The 20371-nt window shown below is 48.1% G+C and overlaps 1 protein-coding gene across 1 annotated transcript; it reads right to left on the bottom strand.

The window, feature by feature from the left end:
- Positions 1-1903: 1903 nt before the first annotated feature.
- On the bottom strand, positions 1904-18388 carry GALE (UDP-galactose-4-epimerase). Its single transcript, XM_035119392.2, has 11 exons — positions 18238-18388; positions 10681-10807; positions 8667-8782; positions 7041-7154; positions 6387-6563; positions 5661-5774; positions 5480-5546; positions 4559-4644; positions 4008-4085; positions 2649-2763; positions 1904-2093 (listed from the first exon to the last, which is right to left on the bottom strand). Exons 2-11 carry the CDS (start codon positions 10799-10801, stop codon positions 2038-2040), a joined length of 1044 nt encoding a protein of 347 aa, XP_034975283.1. The 5' UTR covers positions 10802-10807; positions 18238-18388; the 3' UTR covers positions 1904-2037.
- Positions 18389-20371: the final 1983 nt, after the last annotated feature.

Here is a 20371-nt window from a genome sequence, read left to right as displayed (position 1 = left end):
AGTCATGGCAGGAGGGCAGTTCCAAAGAAATCCCAAGTGTGATGGTGAACTGAGCTAGTTGGTGCAAGACTAGGCTTTTGAGTTTCCAGGCTGACCATAGCCTGTCTCTCTACTTGACCAAAGCAATTAACATGGATTTTTGCACCAACTGTCACAGTGACAATGAACAAAGAGGAACTTAGGAATGTGCTGTCCCCTGCCCTGCTCCACCACCATACATTGCCTGCCCCTCACTTCCACTGCCACCTGCAAGAAGGGGGTCATTTCGTGAGTCCTTGGCACTCATCTTCACCCTAGGGGGAGAGGAATAGCAATATTGTGGCCAGTTCTGAATTTGACAGGACTCAATGGATTCTGGTTTTTATGGGGCTAGGTAAAGTTAAAGGGACCATTAAGTCCAGTCGCGGATGACTGGGGTTGCAGCGCTCATCTCGCTTTATTGGCCGAGGGAGCCGGCGTACAGCTTCTGGGTCATGTGGCCAGCATGACAAAGCCGCTTCTGGTGAACCAGAGCAGCGCATGGAAACTCCGTTTACCTTCCTGCCGGAGCAGTACCTATTTATTTACTTGCACTTTGACGTGCTTTCGAACTGCTAGGTTGGCAGGAGCAGGGACCGAGCAACAGGAGCTCACCCCATCGCAGGAATTCGAACCACCGACCTTCTGATCTGCAAGCCCTAGGCAATTATGCTTAATGAGAGGTCAGCTATTTGCCTCATTATCTAGTGCAGTGCAAGCTGGGATTCTACCTCCTTCCACCTCCATTGCAGCTACAGCCCTAAAGCCAGCATTAATTATAGTTTGGGCTCAACCTTTACAGCAACCCTGTTTGCTTAGCCTCTGCCTGCTAGAAGATACTTCAAAAGGTTACTACATTCCTATTCAGCTGCAGTATTTGTCCCCTCCAAGCTTGCTTAGGAGCAGCCTCCTGCCCTGTTGAAGAGTAACAATCCAAACCAGATTTCCCTATCCTGGTGCTGTCCAGCTGTTGTGGACTACAACTCCCATCAGCTCTAGGCAGCACAGCCAATACTCGGGAATGATAGGAGTTGCAGTCCAAAGCTTTCTGGGGGGGGCACCCCTTGATCTAATCTGAAAAGCACATTTTCCCACAGGTGGTAGACATACCCTCAGAACTAACGCCCCTCTTTTTCCTCTCTTGATTTTCATCCCAGCCTCAAGGCCTCAGTGACCCCTTGCAGTCTGTGGCCCACCCTGCTAAGGGTCACTTGACCTAGCATGGGCTCAAAGGTGCACCAAACTATAAGCCTGAAAGTTCACTGACTCACCTGCCAAAGAGTTGGTGTACTTCTCTCCTGCTACTGCTTTGTCACATCAGTATTGGGGAACCTGCTGGACAGCTAACTCCCAGCAGCCCCAGCCAGCACAGCCAGTGGTCCGGGATGATGAGGAGCTGTAGTGCAGCCACACCTAGAGGGCCACAGGTTCCCCACCTCTGATTTACAGAAGGCATTACAGTTGAGAAACAGGAAGCCAGGGAGTAAATGGCAAGGCTCCATGGACCTAGCTGTCCTTTTCCAACTACATCTTAACACTCGTACCTCCATGCAGCCTCTTCCCACAGCTCAGAACCTCATGGAGCAGCCTGCTTCCATCAGGACCTCTCAAGAACCTGGCAACAGAGGGTGGACTCTTTAAAACCAAATAAACCAAGTTTGTCCCCAATGAGGGGAGCTTGACATCCTTCATGGGGGCTCCCATTGGACCTTTTTATTTGTCAGTCTTCCCACTCAATGGGAGGGTCAGAGCTCCTCGCTCCCTGTTTGGTACCAACCTGGCTGGCAGAGAAGATTCAGGGAGAAGGCACAAGAGAAAGAGAGAACTGGGTACAGCAAAAGGCCAAAATAATCTTAACCTTCCTGAGTCTATTTGGTCTGTTATGAAGAGGAAGAAGGGCAGGGGAAGGAATGAGCAGGAACCACCATCTTCCCTGAGTGAAAAGCAAAACAGCCCTTGGAATTGTCCTTGTGCCACGGCAGCCACGCACTGGGGAGGACAGGCAACATCTTCCAGGCGCTAGTTCTTGCTGTAGCCAGTGGGGTTCTGTGACTGCCACCTCCACAAGTCCTCACCTGGAAAAGGGCAAGAGAATAACGGCAATGAGTTAGACTGGAATTCGCTACCATGCCATGTGGGTGGGTGCCACTACAGAGAAGGTCCTTTCCTTGATTTGCAGAGAGATTAGACAAATCCGTGGAGGATAAAACTAAAAATGGCTACTGGGTTATGATAGCTATGATCTACCTCCAGTGCCAGAGGCTGCATATAGCTCTGAATACCAGTTGTTGGGAATTGCAAAGGGGGAGAGATGTTGTTGCGCTCTGGTCCTGCTTGTGGGCTTCCCATTGAGGCACCTGGTTGGCTGCTGTGAGAGCAGGATGCTAGGCTAGCTGGGCTGAAGGTCTGACCCTGCAGGATTCTTTTCATGCAGATGTCAATGCAACACCCCACTCCTATGAGACTCCATGTGAATGAACAGTGGCGAGTGAAGCAACTTGGGTGAAATGAGGAGGGAATGGAAACCCATTTGTTTCTCCAGCTTCTGCCTCTAGGAATAAAGAAGGGGGAGGCAACAGCTGGCAGAAAAGGAGCAAGCAGATGGTCCTCGGTGGGGAGGCTCCACTTACACATTTTGTCCAGGCCAAAAACAGCTTTCCAGCCTAGCTCCCGTTCAGCTAGGGCAGGGTTGGCGTAACAGGAGGCAATGTCTCCTTCCCGACGTGCAACGATCTTGTAGTTTATCTAGAAGAAAGACGGCAGCCTGTCATTAAGCGATGGGAAACCGACCAGGGGCAGCAACCAAGATGATAAGACACATTACTATTAATAGTACCATAATTTTGATTTATTAGTCTCTCACTACAAAATAAAACCCTCTCAGAGACAAAGGAACAAATTACGGTAAGTGCCACAGGCAAAGAATGAAAATGAAAAAATTATGCGTTACAGTGAAGCAAATTGTCAGCAGCAATAAACAAAACATTTATCATAAGCCATCAAATGCATAGGAGAAGAGAGTTGGAAGGATGTTAATGATGGTTCCTGGTGGACCTCACTGGGGAGAGCATTTTTTTCATTTATTTAAAGGCAATCATTGATAAGCTGCTTAATATTCAATAATGTGCAACCTAACCACAACAGCATTCCTTCCAGAAGACTAAAGGGCTGGTTGAAGTTCTCTACTACAGTGTGAGGCTCCTAGACCAAAATGTTGGCTGGTCCCATCAAAAGCACCCTGCATTCTGCATAGTAGGTGGGCTGGTCCTGCCACTGGCAGAGGGGAGCAATGAGCCTCTCTATAGTCCCAATATACACATTCCAGCCACAGTATTATGTCAACTCTTTTTAAACAGGGTCGCAGATCAAAGAGGCCATGTTTGCCTCATATCAAAGGAGGCAGATTTTGGATCCCAAAATACTGAAAGCTACCCCAGATATTGCAGGCATTTATTATTTTAGCACAGGCTAAATAGCCTATGAGCCCTTAAAGCAGGGGTGGGAACCTGTGGCAAGTCATTTAATTCCAATTCCCATCATCCCCAACATCATCTAGAAAGGACCACACGTTCTCCCCAGCCCTGCAGAAAAGTGGATGCAGCCCACCAGCCATATATGGAGACCTGGCTTGATAGCGAACCTGATTTTGCTGTCATAACTAGCACTGCGAACAGAACAGCCTGGCAATGGTCTGGTAAGTGCTAAAATGGGTGGGGAGCCTCCAGTCCAGGGGCAAAATGCAGGACTTCTCCAGGCCACTCCCCTTCCTGGCCTGGCTCCACTCTCGAGTGCTTTTGCATTGCTGGAATGTGTCCTTGAACATCTGGAGGGCACCAGGTTGGGGAAGGCTGAACCAGACTCCTGTTTCGTGGTGGGCCCAGCGAGGGTTGGCCAATTGGCAATGCCTTCCTCTCTCTGGTCTCCTTTACCTAGACCCCAACAGGAGTTCAACCCCCCCTCCTGGAACCCAAGTTGTCCCGATACTCTACCTCTCTTCCTGACGCCTTCTCCATCGCCTTCACCATTTGCAGGACTGAGTAGCCAGTTCCGGTTCCAAGGTTGTATATCTGCAAAGATGCAACTCTTGTGACAAAGGCTTTGTCGACCTTATTTCACTGTGCGGCACTTTCTAGGTGCCTGTCCCCAGGAACTTACAAATATAAGAAAAACGGCACAACAAGGGAAGGGTCTATAGGAAGGAAATGCATTCAGTTTTCAGGTACACGTCCCTAGAGCTTAGTTTCTGTAGGTTGTGGGAAGTAACTAGGGGGCCATGCCAAAGTCTTCATGGAAAAAGCATTATGTGAAACGGGAAGTGTGCATCATAATATAGGGTGGTGGAACTTTCTTGGCGCAAAATTTTGAACACACCCCTGCCTAAACTGAGCCAGTCTCCTGAACAAATTAGGAGAAGTGCCTGGAGTCTGCAAGCAAGGATGCTCCCAAAATCCAGGTGACGGAGGCTCAGTTGACGAGAGCCCCAGCAGAACACAGCAGGGATGGAAGCAGGGCTTCTGACCAAGTCTATGCACTTCCCTACCTTGCAGCCACAGTTCTCCTTGAGCTTCTTCAAAGCTGCAATGTGGCCTTTAGCCAGGTCCACCACATGGATGTAATCCCGGACTCCTGCAGAAGAAGGAGGAAACCCATCAGCCAGTGCACTGTCCACCCCATCTGGGTAGGCCTACATCTTACTTAGTTCAACCTTTGCCAACCTGGTAGCCTCCAGATGATCTGGACTACAAGTCCCATAAGCCCCAGCTTGCTGGGTCACCACCAGGATGATGAAGGCTGAACTGGTTTATCATCAGAAGGAGAGATGATAAATACTGATGCTATCCTGCTATGAAATGAAAGAAACAACCCAGGGAAGATTTTCCAAGCAGATCATGGATTTGCCAAGTTTGATTTTAAACAGGGCTGCCAAAAAAGAATTCTGGGCATTGCAGTTTGCCAAGGGTGCTGTTCCCCTCCCAGTGCTTCAATTCCCAGAGTTTGCTGGGAAGAGGGACTGATTGTTAAACGACTGTGGGAGTGAAACTCTCCCCAGGCCACACCCCTCACAGGCTACGGTTTGCAACCAGACGGCTTTCGCCTGGCTGGAATGTGCTCTGCTTCTTGGTTGCCTGGATGGAAGACAAGAGACGGGTGTTTCAAAACTAGCCTATCATATAAAGGGACAATTCATGTTCATTGCTCCACCCATGCTTGCTGTTCCTGGCCCTGCCCTTCACTGGCCTGTGACCCTCAAAAGGTTCCCCTTAAAGTTTTCCCATCTCTGCCCTAGAACACAAAAAGAGAAAACACCCCCGTGCTTATGTGTGTCTATAAACCACTTGGGTTAGAGGCCCCATAACCTCTCCGGCTTCCACATCTCCAAACTTCCCAGTCCCGTATTTCATGTAGATTTGGAGGTGGGAGCATCGTTCCTTTCAAGCTAGGGTGATTCCAAGCAACTCACCGGTCCCATCCACTGTCTCATAGTCATCCCCAAATACACTCAGGTACTCTCGGCGCCCCACAGCCACCTGGAGTGAACAGAAGGAATAAACGACAGGAAGGCACAGGAGTTAGCAGGAGAAACTCGCTGTGCAAGAGGTGGAGCAGAGGAAACTCTCCCGGGGTGTGTGTGTCTTGGGTACCTGAGCAACGTAGGGCATCAGGTTGTTTGGGGTGCCCTGGGGGTCCTCGCCAATCCTCCCCGACTCGTGGGCTCCAATGGGGTTGAAGTATCGCAGGAGAACCGCGTTCCAGTCCTGAGAGGAGCAGCACAAGAGATTGGATCAGAAAATACTGCCCAGGAGGACCCTGGGTGTAGGGCAGACTTGCTTTCCAGTTCTGCCTTGCACAAGTCTGACTTCAGAGGCATGAGATAAAAAGCTTTTCTTTATAGTGGTATCAGAAAAACTAACACATCACTCCAAGGTACAAAGAGGTAAAGCCACTTCTGAGGATGTGGCCAGTTTGGTGGCCATGGATCAATGATCCACGTAAATATTATATGCCCAGACACAATTCATTTATATGGAATTACTTGTAACCAATCTCTGGCTTATGTCAATTATATTTTAAATATATGTTTTTATATACTGGAGCAGATAAATTGAGCTAAATGTATAGGCTTATGATGCTATTATAAGGCCATGGACTTGTGGATTCTTAATATATATGCCTTTCTTTCCATTAGTTCCAGAAGTAATGAAATAAGTAACACGTATTGAAATTAATGCTATATGAGTTTTTGCAAAAATTACAATAAAGATTATTTTAGAAGAAAAAAAAAGGAAAATAACCCAGAAAATACTGCTGAGGACAATTGTACCCCTGCGTTATAAGGGGGTTGGTGGTGGGGTACGTTGCTCACTCACCGGCTCTGCCTTGCACAAGTCTCGGATCATCTCCTCGATGAAATACTTGGATTTCCCGTAAGGGTTTGTGCAGCCTCCGACAGGATGGTTTTCGTCAAGGGGGAGGTAGGCCGGGTCGCCGTATACTGTGGCTGAGCTGCTGAACACAATGTTCTTGACCCCGTGCACTTTCATGGCCTGCGGAAGAATGCAGACAACCTAAGCTCAGTGCTCTTCCTCCAGATGTCTCTGGATGTTCTTGGACTGCAACTTCCATCATCCCTAACCACTGAGATAGCTGAGGATTATGGGAGTCTGAGTCCAACAAGAGTCGGGGAGCAAAGGTCAAAGGGCACTGAGCTAGCCAGGCGCCATTTAGCAGGGGTTCTGTTTGAAAGTGATTCCTCAAGAGCAGGAGGAAGCCTTGATAACGGGGGAACAGCACTTCCCCAGGCCAGGACGGGCCAAATCCAACCCCTGCCCAGCCTTCCTCCAGGCCTGAGTGACACTATGGAAAGCCTGTCGCACGTGATGCCGGAAGCACCTTTGGGCTGCTCTGACGGGCATCTGCACCACACGCAAGATGGGCCTCATGCATCTGACATCCTCCTGCAAACCCAGACTTATAACAGAAGCCTTACAAACCCAGGTGGAATAGGCCATGTTCCTGCTTACCTCCAGCAGTCGGATGGTCCCAGTCAAGTTCACTTTGTAATATTCCAGCGGTATCTGGACAGACTCTCCCACAGCCTTGAGGCCCGCAAAATGCATCACGGCAGAGAAATTGTGCTGCCAGGAAACAGAAGGGAGAGCTGTGTTAAGAATACTTCTGTGGAGGCTACAGTACGTTTTCTATTTAAAAAAATAAAATGTTGCCCTAATGGAAAGCCGGAAGAGGTACTTTTTTTTAAAAAATGAGAAATGCCATTTTGTGTACTAATTCAAAGGGCTTTTGGCCCAATCTTGCAAACACACACTCCGGAGCCAGGTGTCCTCCATCTCTGGCAGGAGAGCCAGATGCTCTCAGGGAACTGGGTATGTTTAGCCTGGAGAAGAGAAGGTTAAGGGGTGATACGATAGCCATATTCAATTATATAAAAGGATGTCATATAGAAGAGGGTGAAAGGTTGCTTTCTGCTGCTCCAGAGAAGCGGACACGGAGCAATGGATTCAAGCTACAAGAAAGAAGATTCCACCTAAACATTAGGAAGAACTTCCTGACAGTAAGAGCTGTTCGACAGTGGAATTTGCTGCCAAGGAGTGTGGTGGAGTTTCCTTCTTTGGAGGTCTTTAAGCAGAGGCTTGACAGCCATCTGTCAGGAATGCTTTGATGGTGTTTCCTGCTTGGCAGGGGGTTGGACTGGATGGCCCTTGTGGTCTCTTCCAACTCTTTGATTCTATGCCAGCCTGACACAACCCACAACAGGGCTGTGTGGCTCCGGAGGGGTGCAGATGCCACTTCTGAGTTCTGGGGCTGACAGGGATCACTCGCTCCCCAGCAAAGCCCAAGGAGGCACATCTGGTGCCTTTTGCCAGGTGAAAATATTGTTCTAGAAACAGGCCTTTGGCTAATTAACATCTCATGTGTTTGTGGGAGAGGGGGCTATTGGTTTCTTTTTGTTCTTGTTTTTATATGTACAGTCGTACCTCAGGTGAAGTACTTAATTGGTTCTGGAAGTCCATACTTAACCTGAAGTGTACTTAACCAGAAGCGAACTTTCCCACTGAAAGTAATGGAAAGTGGATTAATCCATTCCAGGCGAGTCCAAGGGGTACTTAAATTGAAAGTACTCAACCTGAAGCATACTTAACCCGAGGTATGACTGTATTTACAAAATACAAAATTCTCATGTTTCGAACCACCCTGTGACCTTCGAGTGAAAGGCGGTATACAAATTAAATAAATAAATAAATGGGCCAGAAATAAACACAGCGGGGGGAGTGGTGGTGTGGGGAGCAGCATGGCAGCAACACAAAGATGCTCTGATGCACGCACATTGGGAACAATAAAATCTCCCCAGAGGCTGAAAGGAGTGCTGTGGGGAGGGAAGGGAGCAACAGGGGGGTGAGCAGACAGCAGAGGCAGGAGAGATGGAAGCCTCTCCTGCCAGCCCAAAGTGTAATCCAAGACAGTGAAGTCCAGAGATCGAGGGGACCACCACTGAGGAGGCCCTGATGCCACCCAGAGAGCAAAAAGTAAGCCAGAATAGTGTCCCCCATTGGCAGGGGGGAGGGGGTGATGCTCTGACCCATCTCAATATGTGTAGTGGGAAACATTAAGCTGTAGGATCAGGCCCTCACCTTCTTGAAGATGTTGTGGAGACCTGCCTCATCAAGGACATCCAGTTCCTGGAATGGAATCTTCTTGCCCACGATCTCCTCCACCCGCTGAATACTCTCGGGGACCGTGCTGCCCCCTAGGGAGAAAGGCTGTTTTTTGACACCATGCCAGAGTGGACCCAATTCCGAAATCAATGAGGAAGACTTAGTGGTGCCTTATTGGGGGCAGAAACCCAGGGGCCCCCACTCAGCAGAGGGAACGGGGGGGGGACCCTCAAATATGGAACGGCTGGGTTAATGATCACATTGTGAGGTAAATACATGTTTCCATCTAAGGACTTAAATTATCCCAACAGCACTACTGAAAGGACTCACACATCCAGATCCACGACCCTATTTAGGATTGGAATAGGCACCTGGTAGTCCAGGAGCTTAGTCTGGCCCCCAGGGACTTTCCATCCACGTTCCAGCCTCAACCTAGAGCAGGGATAGGGAACCTGTGGCCCCCCAATTGTTGGGCTCCAACTCCTATCAGTCCCAGACAGGACATTCAATGGTTAAGGAGTGATGGTTGCTATAGTCCAAGAAATATCTGGAGGTTTCCCCTCCTTGTCCTAATGCAGGGGTCAGCAACCTAAGGCCCATGGGCCGGAAGCGGCCCGCGGAGGTTGTTTGACTGGCCCACAAGCTGCCCCCAAACCGAGCTGCCCGCTCGTGCACTGGGCTAAACCAGTGTGGTGCAGAGACTCGTTTCCAGAGTGCTGGAAATTGTGTCTGTGCAGATGCAGACAATCGCCGAAAATTGTGGGCTCATGCACACGGGGGGATCTCCACGGGACTGATCCGGCCCAGGCAAGATAAACCTTGCCGGCCCCTGACCTAAAGAGTTAAATAAACCTCTGCTTCTGTGAATGGGTGGGTGCAGCCAATGTTGCTGCCTCACTCTGATTCCTCACAGTTCCTTCCTCCTACTTGAGCCAAGCCAGCCCCTTCTCCAAACGGCAACAGACATTCCTCCATCGCTCTGCTGTGCCTCTGACTTGGAGGCAAAAGGCTCCTGATCCCTTCCACAGGTGGAGCAATAGTGGCCTGGTCAGATGACTGGCTGAGGTGCACAAAAGCAGAATCCTGCCAGTGACCCAGCTGCTGTTCATGTGGGGAGGCTGGGTGAAAAAGAGAGAGCTTTTGTCTGTATCTCAAGTGAGTGAATGGAGAGGCATAGGAAGAGGAAGGCTGAAGTCTGTGTTGCCACGCTGGGAGAGAGAGGGTTAAAGAGCCCTTTGCCTCTGCAAATCAGTGGGTGGAGCTAATGCTTCTGGCCTATGGGGCTTTGCTCAACTATGAATATCCCTTTACTGAGTCAGACCATTGGAAGGGCCATAGCTTAGTGGTCGAGCATCTGCCTTCCATGCAGAAGGTACCAGGTTCAATCCCCAGCATCTCCAGGTAGGATTCCTAGAAAGCCACTGCCTGATCTAGATCAGGCATAGGCAACCTTGGCTCTCCAGATGTTTTGGAACTGCAACTCCCATGATGCCTGACCACTGGTCCTGTTAGCTACGATCATAGGAGTTGTAGTTCCAAAACATCTGGAGAGCCAAGGTTGCCTATGCCTGATCTAGATAAACCAATGGCCTGACTCAGCTTAAGGTAGCTTCCTGCATTCCTAGAGGTCCATCTAATTCATCAGAACTCAACTTCAGGTCCCCAGATGTTGTTGAACTACAACTCCCATTATCCCCAGCAAGCTTTGCCAATGGCCAGGAATAATAGAAGGTGCAGTCCCAACAGAATCCAAGGGCCCACAGTTGAAGAAGGCTGGTCTGCATGAAATGGCAGCAGCTCTCCATGGTTTCAGGAGATGGGACTTCTCCCTTCTTCTGGATACGCAGCAGGTATGATCTAGCAGGCCTCGTTTGCCAGGGATTGAACGTGGGGCCTTCTACATCCAAAGCAGGTGCCCTGCCACTATGGCCCTTCTCTAAATCCCCGCCAAACTAGTTGCTGCCAACCCAAGCCTTGGCTGCCTCCTTACCTCGGATGGCATTGTGGAAATTGTCAAGGACCACAGGGGTGTAGCCTGCCTCAGCCAGTTCCAGAACGCAGTGGCTCCCTATGTAGCCGGCTCCGCCCGTCACAAGGATCTTTTCTGACATCGTCACCTGAAAGGGGACATGGAAGCTGCTTGAGAGAGGAGGGATGGGGGCCTTCATGGGAACCTCAGAGCTGCAGAAGCCTTCGCGGAGGACCCAGGAAGGATGTGGGTGCGCCCAACAGATATCTGCCTGGATGGCACAAGAGGCGAAAATCCAGCCTGAGTCAAGACAGGTGTTGCACAGAATGAATGCACACAGCTTTCATATCTCATGACTGCACTGGGGAAGTCGTGACATTCTTTTCAGGTCCAGAAGTCAGCATCCTGAGAGTTTTGGCTCATATTTAATAAGGGGACATAGCAAGTTCCTAGTCTTTAAGACTGCAACAGCAGGCTTGGAAATCAGACAGGGCCTGGTGGTGTTTCGGAAGATGGGCTTCCAGTGGTGATGAGGTCCCCAGGACACCAAAACTGCACTAAGACAGTGCAGGGTTGTTGTGAAGAGAACTCTGACGCCTTTTGACACCCTTTGCATGCTAAACAGAAATAGGGGAGTGTTCTCTTCTCTGAAGATGTGACATTAATGTCACAGGATGAAACCCCCTCCGAGCCTGCCTCCTTCCTTCCCACAACTTCCCTCAACCTCAATACAATTTGGAGTAAATTGCAACATTTACTTCATCATCTATTTCCCACTCCTTTGGGATCCTCTGTGTGGTAGTTGCCCTACAGAACCAACACTATTCTTACTTAACCAGGGACCAAAAAAACCTGCAGTTCTTACAAGTAGCAAAAATATAGTCATCTGGGAGAGGACAGGATCAACCACTGGGGTGGGTGGGGATTGGACTCTGACCAGGGCAATGAGTCACTTTGTTGAGATCCACCCTGTTTTGCCCAAGAACCAAAGAGTGGGTTGCCAACACCACAGGGCAGCTGCCCAAAAGTACACCTCTGGCTGTGTGTGCATCTTCGCAGTCAGCAGACAGATGGGTGAGCCCCACCTTTCTGCCCACTGAAAGAGGTTTCTGTCCTCCATCTCCCTGGAGAGAAAGGCGGGGCTGGAGCAGGAAGGGGTGGGTGGGTGTTTCATCCTCCCAAATGGACAATTTTTTTCCCAGAGAACAGACCAGCTTTTAGTCTTCTCGAGCTGGCAAGGTTCAGTGTCTTGCCTGGAACAGAAGCCCTCAGAGTAGCAGCTGAGAAGACTAAGCCAACTAGGCAAACTGGGCTCACTCCAAAGGCCAACAGAAAGAATATCCAAATACACATACACAAAGAAAAGCATTCATGTTGGGGGGGGGGAACCATCGCAGAGATGTGGCTGGGCTGTTAGGCTTGGACTAAGGTTCAAATCGAGCCTCAGGCATGCTCCTGAGCAGCCTTGGCCAGATTACCCCAGAGCCTCAGTTGTCTTCATCTGCAAAATGGGAACACATTGGGTCCCTGTCTATTTCTGAATCCAGCAAGAGCACCCTGTCCTTAACTTCAAAGCCCTTCTTGGCCTTGCCCCCTCCTCATCCCTTAGCTCATAGGATTCAATAAGCCCTTGTCTGTGATCTTCCCTCCTTCAGTTCCACAACCCTCAACCAACCAAACGTTTTCTCAAAAGACTCCATCCTTTCTCTCTCTCTGCTGGAAATTGCCTCCCACAATGCCAGCCTGATGCCACCTCTCCCCCTTCAAACCCCACCCCCATCTTTTCTGTGAAATCTTTGGTACAACCCCACCCCAATAATCCTACTGAAGCCACATGCAACTGTAAGATATACATATTTTATCCCCATTTCCTCCCTTCTTCTGTTGCATCCGCTGCCCACTGAGTCAAATTACAGATTGGAAATGCCATGGGGGCAATGACTTATACATTATAAAGTGCTGGTTCCACTCTGGAAATGAACGTTTAAAAAACTAAACTAAAAACAAGGTGGGGGACAAGGTGATGGAAGAGATGCAGACCAGGGCAATCTGAAACGAGAAGCATGCCTAATTTCCAGGCCAGCCTCCCTTAACCTCGTTCTCTCCAGGTGTTTTAGGCTAGGCTGATGGAACCCAGAACATCTGGAGAAGAGCATCTGGTTGAGAAAGGCTGGTTTAGACACCTGGCAGAGGAAATACAAAGGACCCAAGTGTACATTAGATGCCCATTAACAAAGGCATCCACCACAAAACCCCCACCACTTCCTAAAAGAAAAATAGGAATAGGCGTGAGAAAACAGAAGGCTATGGCTGGCAAAAAGAACTGTAGTTCAGTGGTCAAGTGCCTTGTGTGCATCCCAACAATCCCAGGTTCGATCCCCGGCATCTCCAAGTGGGACAGACCCCCTTACGAAACCCTGCAGAGCCACTGCTAGTTGCAAGAAGGACCAGCTTCCTGTGTTCATATGCTCCTATGACAATCTCAGCATATGAGCTTCTTCCAGGGCCTCAGGCCCACTTTCACACACCATAATAAAGCAGTTGTGTGGACTTTGGCGCTCCTGCAAGCACAGTTGATCCAATATAGTACTTGGATTATTATTTTTTACAATTTTGTATCATGATTAGCCAAAACAGAAGCCCTTGCGATAGCCAGCAGCTATGATGCTTTCCCCCCTGCCATTTCTCCTGGCTGAACAGACCATCTGCTTAGCCCCTTTTGGGACTGCCCTGGCATAACCTCACTTGCTCCTCCGCCCAAAACCATGTTTTCAATCCGTTTCTGCTTTATAATCTGCAACCTTTGCTGCAGGGTGATTAACGCTTAAGCTTTGATTGCCAGGACAGGCAAAAGATATACTGTGCTTCCGACAACAGTGCAGCTCCCAGCACTCTCCAACTTAAAAAATATGTTAACAGGTTCTGCTCCTGCCCCTTTCATAACAGCCTGAAAAGCAGAAATGTAACAGAGAAAGCTTCCCCATCTCTGTGTATATCCTTATGTCTGGAAAAGCTACACCTGCTAGTTGTTGGTTGTTTTTTTTTGCAGGAGCAGGGCAGTAAAAATGTTGGCGGCTCAATTCCTACATTGCTGCTTTTGCAGGGAACAAGAGAATTAAGCTCCGTGCCAGTTCAATCTACTTTCTGGCCCCCATTGCAGGTATGTTGAAACACAGTCACACCCTGTGGGTGTGCAGAGTCAGTTACATGGCTGGGAGCCAACCTGCTTCAGAGAACAGGATATAGAGACTCCAGAGTCACACAGTTCCTGGTCAGAGATCAAAGGGGGAGTGGCATGATGGAGTAGAACTCACCTGGGCAGGCCAGACACCTGCAAGTGGAAATAAAGCCTTAGGAGGAATGGTTGAGGGAGTTGGGTAAGTTTAGCCTGGAGAAGAGAAGGCTGAGAAGTGATATGATAGCCATCTTCAAATATCTGAAGGACTCTCCTTCACTGGGTTTTTTTTTAAAACAGAGGTTGACTAGCCATCTGCCAGGGATTCTTTACCTGTAATTCCTGTATTGCAGCAGGCTGGACTTGGAGTCCTCCAACTCTACAATTCTATGATAATTAGACTCCCCTAAACAGCAATCTTTAGAATAGCAGATGGATTCAGGCATGGACTTTTCATATTATTAATTAGATAGAATCATAGAGTTGGAAGAGACCACAAGGGCCATCCAGTCCAACCCCCTGCCAAGCAGGAAACACCATCAAAGCATTCTTGACATATGCCTGTCAAGCCTCTGCTTAAAGATCTCCAAAGAAGGAGACTCCACCACACTCCTTGGTAGCAAATTCCACTGCCAAACAGCTCTTACTGTCAGGAAGTTCTTCCTAATGTTTAGGTGGAATCTTCTTTCTTGAAGTTTGAATCCATTGCTCCATGTCCGCTTCTCTGGAGCAGCATGTATTGGTGTATTGATGTATTGGTCACTTTTTTTTTACCAAGGTAACTCTAAGCAATTTATGGTATATAAGCAAAGAAACACATACAGTAAAACCAGCATAAAAGAAAAACATTTGAAGCAAAATCATAAGGGTGATCCTATCAAGGAGACCACAGATAATTAGCAGCCAAACGTTTTTCTAAGCTATGTAATGACGGTGCCAGGCAAGCATCCCTGGAGAGAGCATTCCACAAGCTGGGAGCCACCACAGAAAAGACCCGCTCTTGTGTTGCTACCCTCAGGCATCCTGAGGAAGGAACACACAATTAAGGGATTCAGATGACAATCACTGGGTCCAGGTTCGTTCAGAGGGGACTTTAGAAGGTGGTAGGTATACAAGCTGTACTGTAGCTACACCAGCAGTGCCACACCAAGACCACCTGGCTCTGCTGGCACACCTTGAGTCCACACAGCCCTCCCTCCCACAATTTGAGCGTAACTCTAACAGCCCAATGAATGAGGACAAGTTAAGGTGACTCAGTTATGTGAGAAGAACCACAAGCTGTCAACAACTGTAGGAGAAGCAGGAAGAAACCTGATTTGAGTCAGATTTTGGAGAAACAACAGAAAGAGACACCGTGATGGGCAAGATGCAAAAATCCAGGTAGTCGATCAACTAGCAGGAAACAAAAGCATGTATTCAGTAAAATACATACAGGTCTTTATTGGTATGTCTGTGAATTTTGACAGGTACAAATTGCTTTAAACCAGATTGTGGAGACATGTCTAGAAAAATTCTTTATTCTTGTAATGATCTTCTATCAGATCATTAATGAACCCTGTAAAGCTTCTGTTTATTAACTGGCAAGAGCCAAAATTTATCCTAGAACTGTGAGTTACAAGCATGCTCCCAGCTCCCAGCATCTGTATGGCTGAAGGGGTGCTACAGAGAGGAGAGTTTAACCTTTGTCACTCATGCATTTTCCTTAATCTGAAATCTACCCCTTACAACTGCTACTACCTGTAATTCTGAAACCTGTACGTTAGAGGGGGCAGGGGTAGCTTGCCCCGGCACATCTACAGACTGACTGACAGGGAGCAAAGTGGCCTCAATCTCCTCTCCCACAGCCCATGCATTTGCACTAAACCATGGTTTGGCTTAGCATGATGTGCAAAGCATATAGCCTTTGTTGGCCATAGTAGGCTATCATACAAACACGATGCAAGAATATGAAGATGAAGGGATGGAGCTATGCAGATCCAACTTGCTCATTTCTCAGTGGCACTCACCCAGTTCTGTATGTGAAAGCTACATGGGATAAAGTTGAAAGTGTACCAAACCCTCCTGACAACAAGAGGGCAGGGGTGGGGAAACTGTTAGACTCCAGCTCCCATCATCCTTCACCTTTGGCCATGCGGGCTGAGGCTAATGGGAGTTGGAGTCCAACAACATCTGGACCACAGGTTACAATGCCAAGTATGACTTCAATATGATATCTTTGATTTTTTTGTTTTATGGTCCAATTTCAAATACAAGGGAAGAGTGGGTATAACATGAAACATATTCTACATAGAACTTACATTCCAAAAACCTCACACATACACTATGTAAAAGAATGAAAGTTTACTACCCCCTTCTCTCCCTACCTCTATCCCCCCCTGCACCTTATACTGTATACAGCATTAAAATCTCACATGGAATAAAATCTAGCTGTAAAAAAATAAAAAGGTTTTGTGATCTGAAAACAGAGACGATGTATGCACTTTTGTGACCCAAGAAAATCTTTAATAAAAACAAAATTTTAAAAATAACTTGCATTCCAAACAAAGCACATAGGTATAGCCTCAGGAGGATAGGAAAAGTTTTGACACACACCTTAATATCACCCCAAGCAGCCATCAAACCACAGTATACTCCCAGCACAAGTCACGTGCCGCGAGGGGCCTAATCCCAGGTACATCAATTTTAAGAAAAAAGAAATGAGAACCACATTGCTTCAGCAACAACAGCATCCTCCAGTCCAGGCATCCCCAATTTCGGCCTCCAGATGTTTTGGCCTACAACTCCCATGATCCCTAGCTAACAGGACCAGTGGTTGGGGAAGATGGGAATTGTAGCCCAAAACATCTGGAGGGCCGAAGTCTGGGGATGCCTGTTCTAGTCTAACAAACCCTTTAGTAATCTGTTACAATGTATGAACATGCCAAACTCAAGAGTAACAGCTTGTATAGACACAACTTTGAGGACATCGTCCACACTCCAGATATTTCCATGCTGGCTGCTACTAGAAGGTAATTTTTCCTTTACAGAAAAGTTCATCACTGCAGAGAAGCAAAATCTTCCCTCTATATGTGATGCTAGGCGATCTGAAACCTACAGAGATTATGCAATGGGGAAAGCGCATCTCTGTGTAAAGAAAACATAGGGGTACACTAAACACATCTGCACTCCCTGCAACACACTGGTTTCTCCTCCTACATAGGAAGTTGCCTTCTGCAGAGTCAGACTATTGGTCTATCTAGTTTAGTATTGTCTTTTATACTGACAGGCAACTAACTGCCTTGCAGGACTTCAAACAGGTGTGCTTACTAGGTCTACCTGGAAATGCTGAAAATTGAACTTTGGACCTTTTGCATGCACAGTATGTGCCCCAGCACTGAAGCCTACCCTTTCCCATAGCCATCATTTAGCTGGTTATAAGAGGAAAAGCACAAAAGTTATTATGGGATAAGCTTCCCCTGGGTAATTTGTTAGTCTTTTATTAGATACCACGACAGTCAGTTAAAAATATAACGGATTGTCCACAGTTTGAGGTGATCCTGACCAGCATGTGGAAAGAGCAGATTATCGTGCCTTGCTTTGATTTTTAACACACAGGTGTTTACTTGCATAGTACTAGAAGCAAGATGCCACCCCCACCTCTGGATATATCATTTCTGGAGATTCAGGAGAAAGCAAGAATGGGGATGCAAACTAACCTCCCCACTCCCCCTCCACAGGCTCTTGCAACATAATTACCCCAAGAGCAAACAGGAAATGTAGGAATACGTAGAACTGCCTATACTGAGTCAAATCATTCGTGCAGCTTGTGTACGTTGACTAACAGTGGCTCTGCAGGGTTTCAGGCACAGGCCAGCTCCCAGCCCTATCTGGAAACGCCAGGGATTGAACCTGACACCTTCTGGATGCAAAGCAGATGCTCTACCACTGAGTTATTGCCCTTGAAGTGGTTTAAGACAGGTATCGGGAAGTAAAAGGAGACAGCTGTATCGTTTCACAGCAAGTGGGCACAGGATGGAAACGATCAGGTGAAGGCTTTCCTTTGCATGGAGGTAAAGCAGGCCAGGAAAGGCTGCTCATTTGCTAATGCTCCAGCCTGCTGTTTAAAGGCACATGAGCAGGGGCACCAGGAAAATGTGGCAACCTGATGGCACAGAGGCTACCCGGGCTGCCGACCTCCCTCGCTGAACACCAAGAGATCCCATTAACCCTCCCCAAAAAAACTCTCCCCCGCCCCGCTTTTAGGATGAGCAGCATCGCATGTATTAAATCAGAACCTCAGTCAGTAACATCTTCCTCCCTATGAGGTTTCAAATTGCCAAGGCACTCATTCATTTCATTCATAAATAAATATATATAAATGCACACACACCACCCGGTACCGCCTACCAAACTCCCACACTCACCAGCAGCTCTGGAAGCACCTCCAATTCAACAGGGGCGTATTCATCGGCGCGTCTCCTTTAAGAGCTCCTCGGTCCCCTTCCTCCGCTGCTCCCTCCTGGCCCCGCCCCGGCCCGTAGCGTGGCGACACGCAGCAGCTTCCCCATGGAAACGTGTCACTCTTCTCCCGCCCCGGCCACTCCCCTCCCGCCCCCGCTACGGGAAGAGGTAAGAGCCAAAAACTGCCAAGCCATCAGCCATTGGATATAGACAAGTCGGCGCTGTTGTTCTCCCAGCCAGGCACTGGCTAGGCAGAGACCTGCATTGTGACTTGCCTTCAGCACCTTCTCTGCTTGGCTTCGGAGGCAGCCTTCTCCAACACGGGATCCCCAGGTGCTGGGCTACTGGCTACTCCATCATCCCTAACCAGCAGGGATGCTGGGAGTTGTAGTCCAACATCTGGAGACCCAAGGCTGAGAAAGGCTGCCCTAAGTACATAGTTGCTATGTTGTTTTTCCTCTCTCTCTCCTTTCAAGAAGCATATCGAGGTGCAGAATAATAAACATGTAATAAACATGTCTTCAGTAGTACAGATATTTGTCATTTTAGAGTCATTTATTGCAAAGGTTGATGAATGCAATACATCAAATAGCAATAGAACAAATAACTATTTACTCCCGCACGAATACTCCCCCGCCAAACGCATCCAATTGCTGTTGTTCATGAAAATACGTTTATATTCATAAAGTGGGAGAGACACCGTTACCTCTTCGGAAAATCACATCACAAGCATTACCTGATTTAAAAATTAATTTCACCGATTGGATGCGTTGTATCAGCAGCTGCTTCTTAGAACACACTGCCCCCTAGTGGCCGAATGTGTGAACTGACATCTACCTTCTTGTACGTACTTGATTCTCGAAGGACAGGGGTTGGGGGACGCCTGGCCCCAGGGGCTGAATGTGGCCTTCAGAATCTACCCCAAGCCATACTCCACACTGGTCCTACTCCAGGCCCTCCTCGACTGCTTGTGCCTGGCTGGAATCTCATTTCCTCGACCTGTGATAATGCCTCTTGCTTGCCTGGATGGAGAGGGGTTCCGCGTGAGTGTAAAAAGATTTGGCTTTTACACAGGTGGGATGTAACAAACAGTAAAGAATCATACCTGTTACCCCATTGCCCTTGGCTTGCCCACAACTGGCATGTTCCACTCCCAGCGAGGTTGCCCACAAGGGAATGTGGTTCTCAGGCTTAATGCTTTTAACATATTATTCTCATCAGGGTAAAAGAATCAGATGAAAAGAATGTGAGCCCACCCCATGCCTCAGCCAAGCACAGCGGTCACCCCTCTCTGCAGGGGGCGGACTCTGGGTTTCAATGGGTTGGAGAGGATATATTGATTGCAATGTATCCCTCCAGACACCCATGCATGTGGGTTGAACAGAGTTTCAAAATCCCATCCTTGGCAGCAAAACTAAACACATAGGGAATTAAGCTGTAAAACCTTATTTGGAGCAAGTCCAACTGAAGTAAGCTGGCTTTCCCCTTCTTACCCTGTTTCATTAAGATTCAGGGAGTAATTAAGGAAGTAAGTTTGAAAATATATTTACTTACTTTATAATCATGGATTGGTTCACAGCAACAGTAGCAGTAACAACTATGCAGGCAAAATACTTATATTTACAATATAACCAGCTTCAGGCCTGTGCCTAAAGGTGAGGCAAGCAAAGGCATGCCTGCATCCAACACTGGTCAAAGGAGAAGCAAGAGGAACAGGAAGTACTATATGCTGCTTCCTCCCCAGGAGAGGAGGGGAAATGACATCACACAGAGCCCTCTCTATGAATTGCACTTCTATGGGCTGAGTATCTGGCTATCAGCAATACAGCTCTGTGGACTTAGCCCCTTCTCATGCTAACTAGCAAGAACATGCCCTTGTTGGGTTTGGCTGCTAATTTTGCACAGATTGTGCTAGTGATCCTCCTTGCATGGAGGAGCGCAACAGCATGGCCATTTCGTGCAGCAGCAGTGAACTAGCTCATGTGCTTGAGGTTGGGGACTGGGGAGCTGTACAGCAAAAGGAGAGAGGACTTGGTGGAAGTGCAATGTCAGCCATGCTTCCGTTTCAAAGTGTGGACCCCCTTCTGAAGAGTATGA

Source organism: Zootoca vivipara, chromosome 6 (assembly GCF_963506605.1).
Source record: "Zootoca vivipara chromosome 6, rZooViv1.1, whole genome shotgun sequence".
NCBI lineage: Eukaryota > Metazoa > Chordata > Lepidosauria > Squamata > Lacertidae > Zootoca > Zootoca vivipara.
Note: the sequence above shows the minus strand (reverse complement) of the source record. Positions and strands in the feature narration are given on the sequence as shown.

What these genes read in the sequence shown, in the direction of transcription:
- GALE (XM_035119392.2), bottom strand. Translation starts at nt 10,801, where the DNA reads ATGTCAGAAAAGATCCTTGTGACGGGCGGAGCCGGCTACATAGGGAGC. An exon ending in TCCACAACATCTTCAAGAAG is followed by an intron (nt 7,155 to 8,666) that starts GTGAGGGCCTGA and finishes GTTTCCTGGCAG; the next exon opens with CACAATTTCTCTGCCGTGAT. An exon ending in TGAGACAGTGGATGGGACCG is followed by an intron (nt 4,645 to 5,479) that starts GTGAGTTGCTTG and finishes CTTCTTCTGCAG; the next exon opens with GAGTCCGGGATTACATCCAT.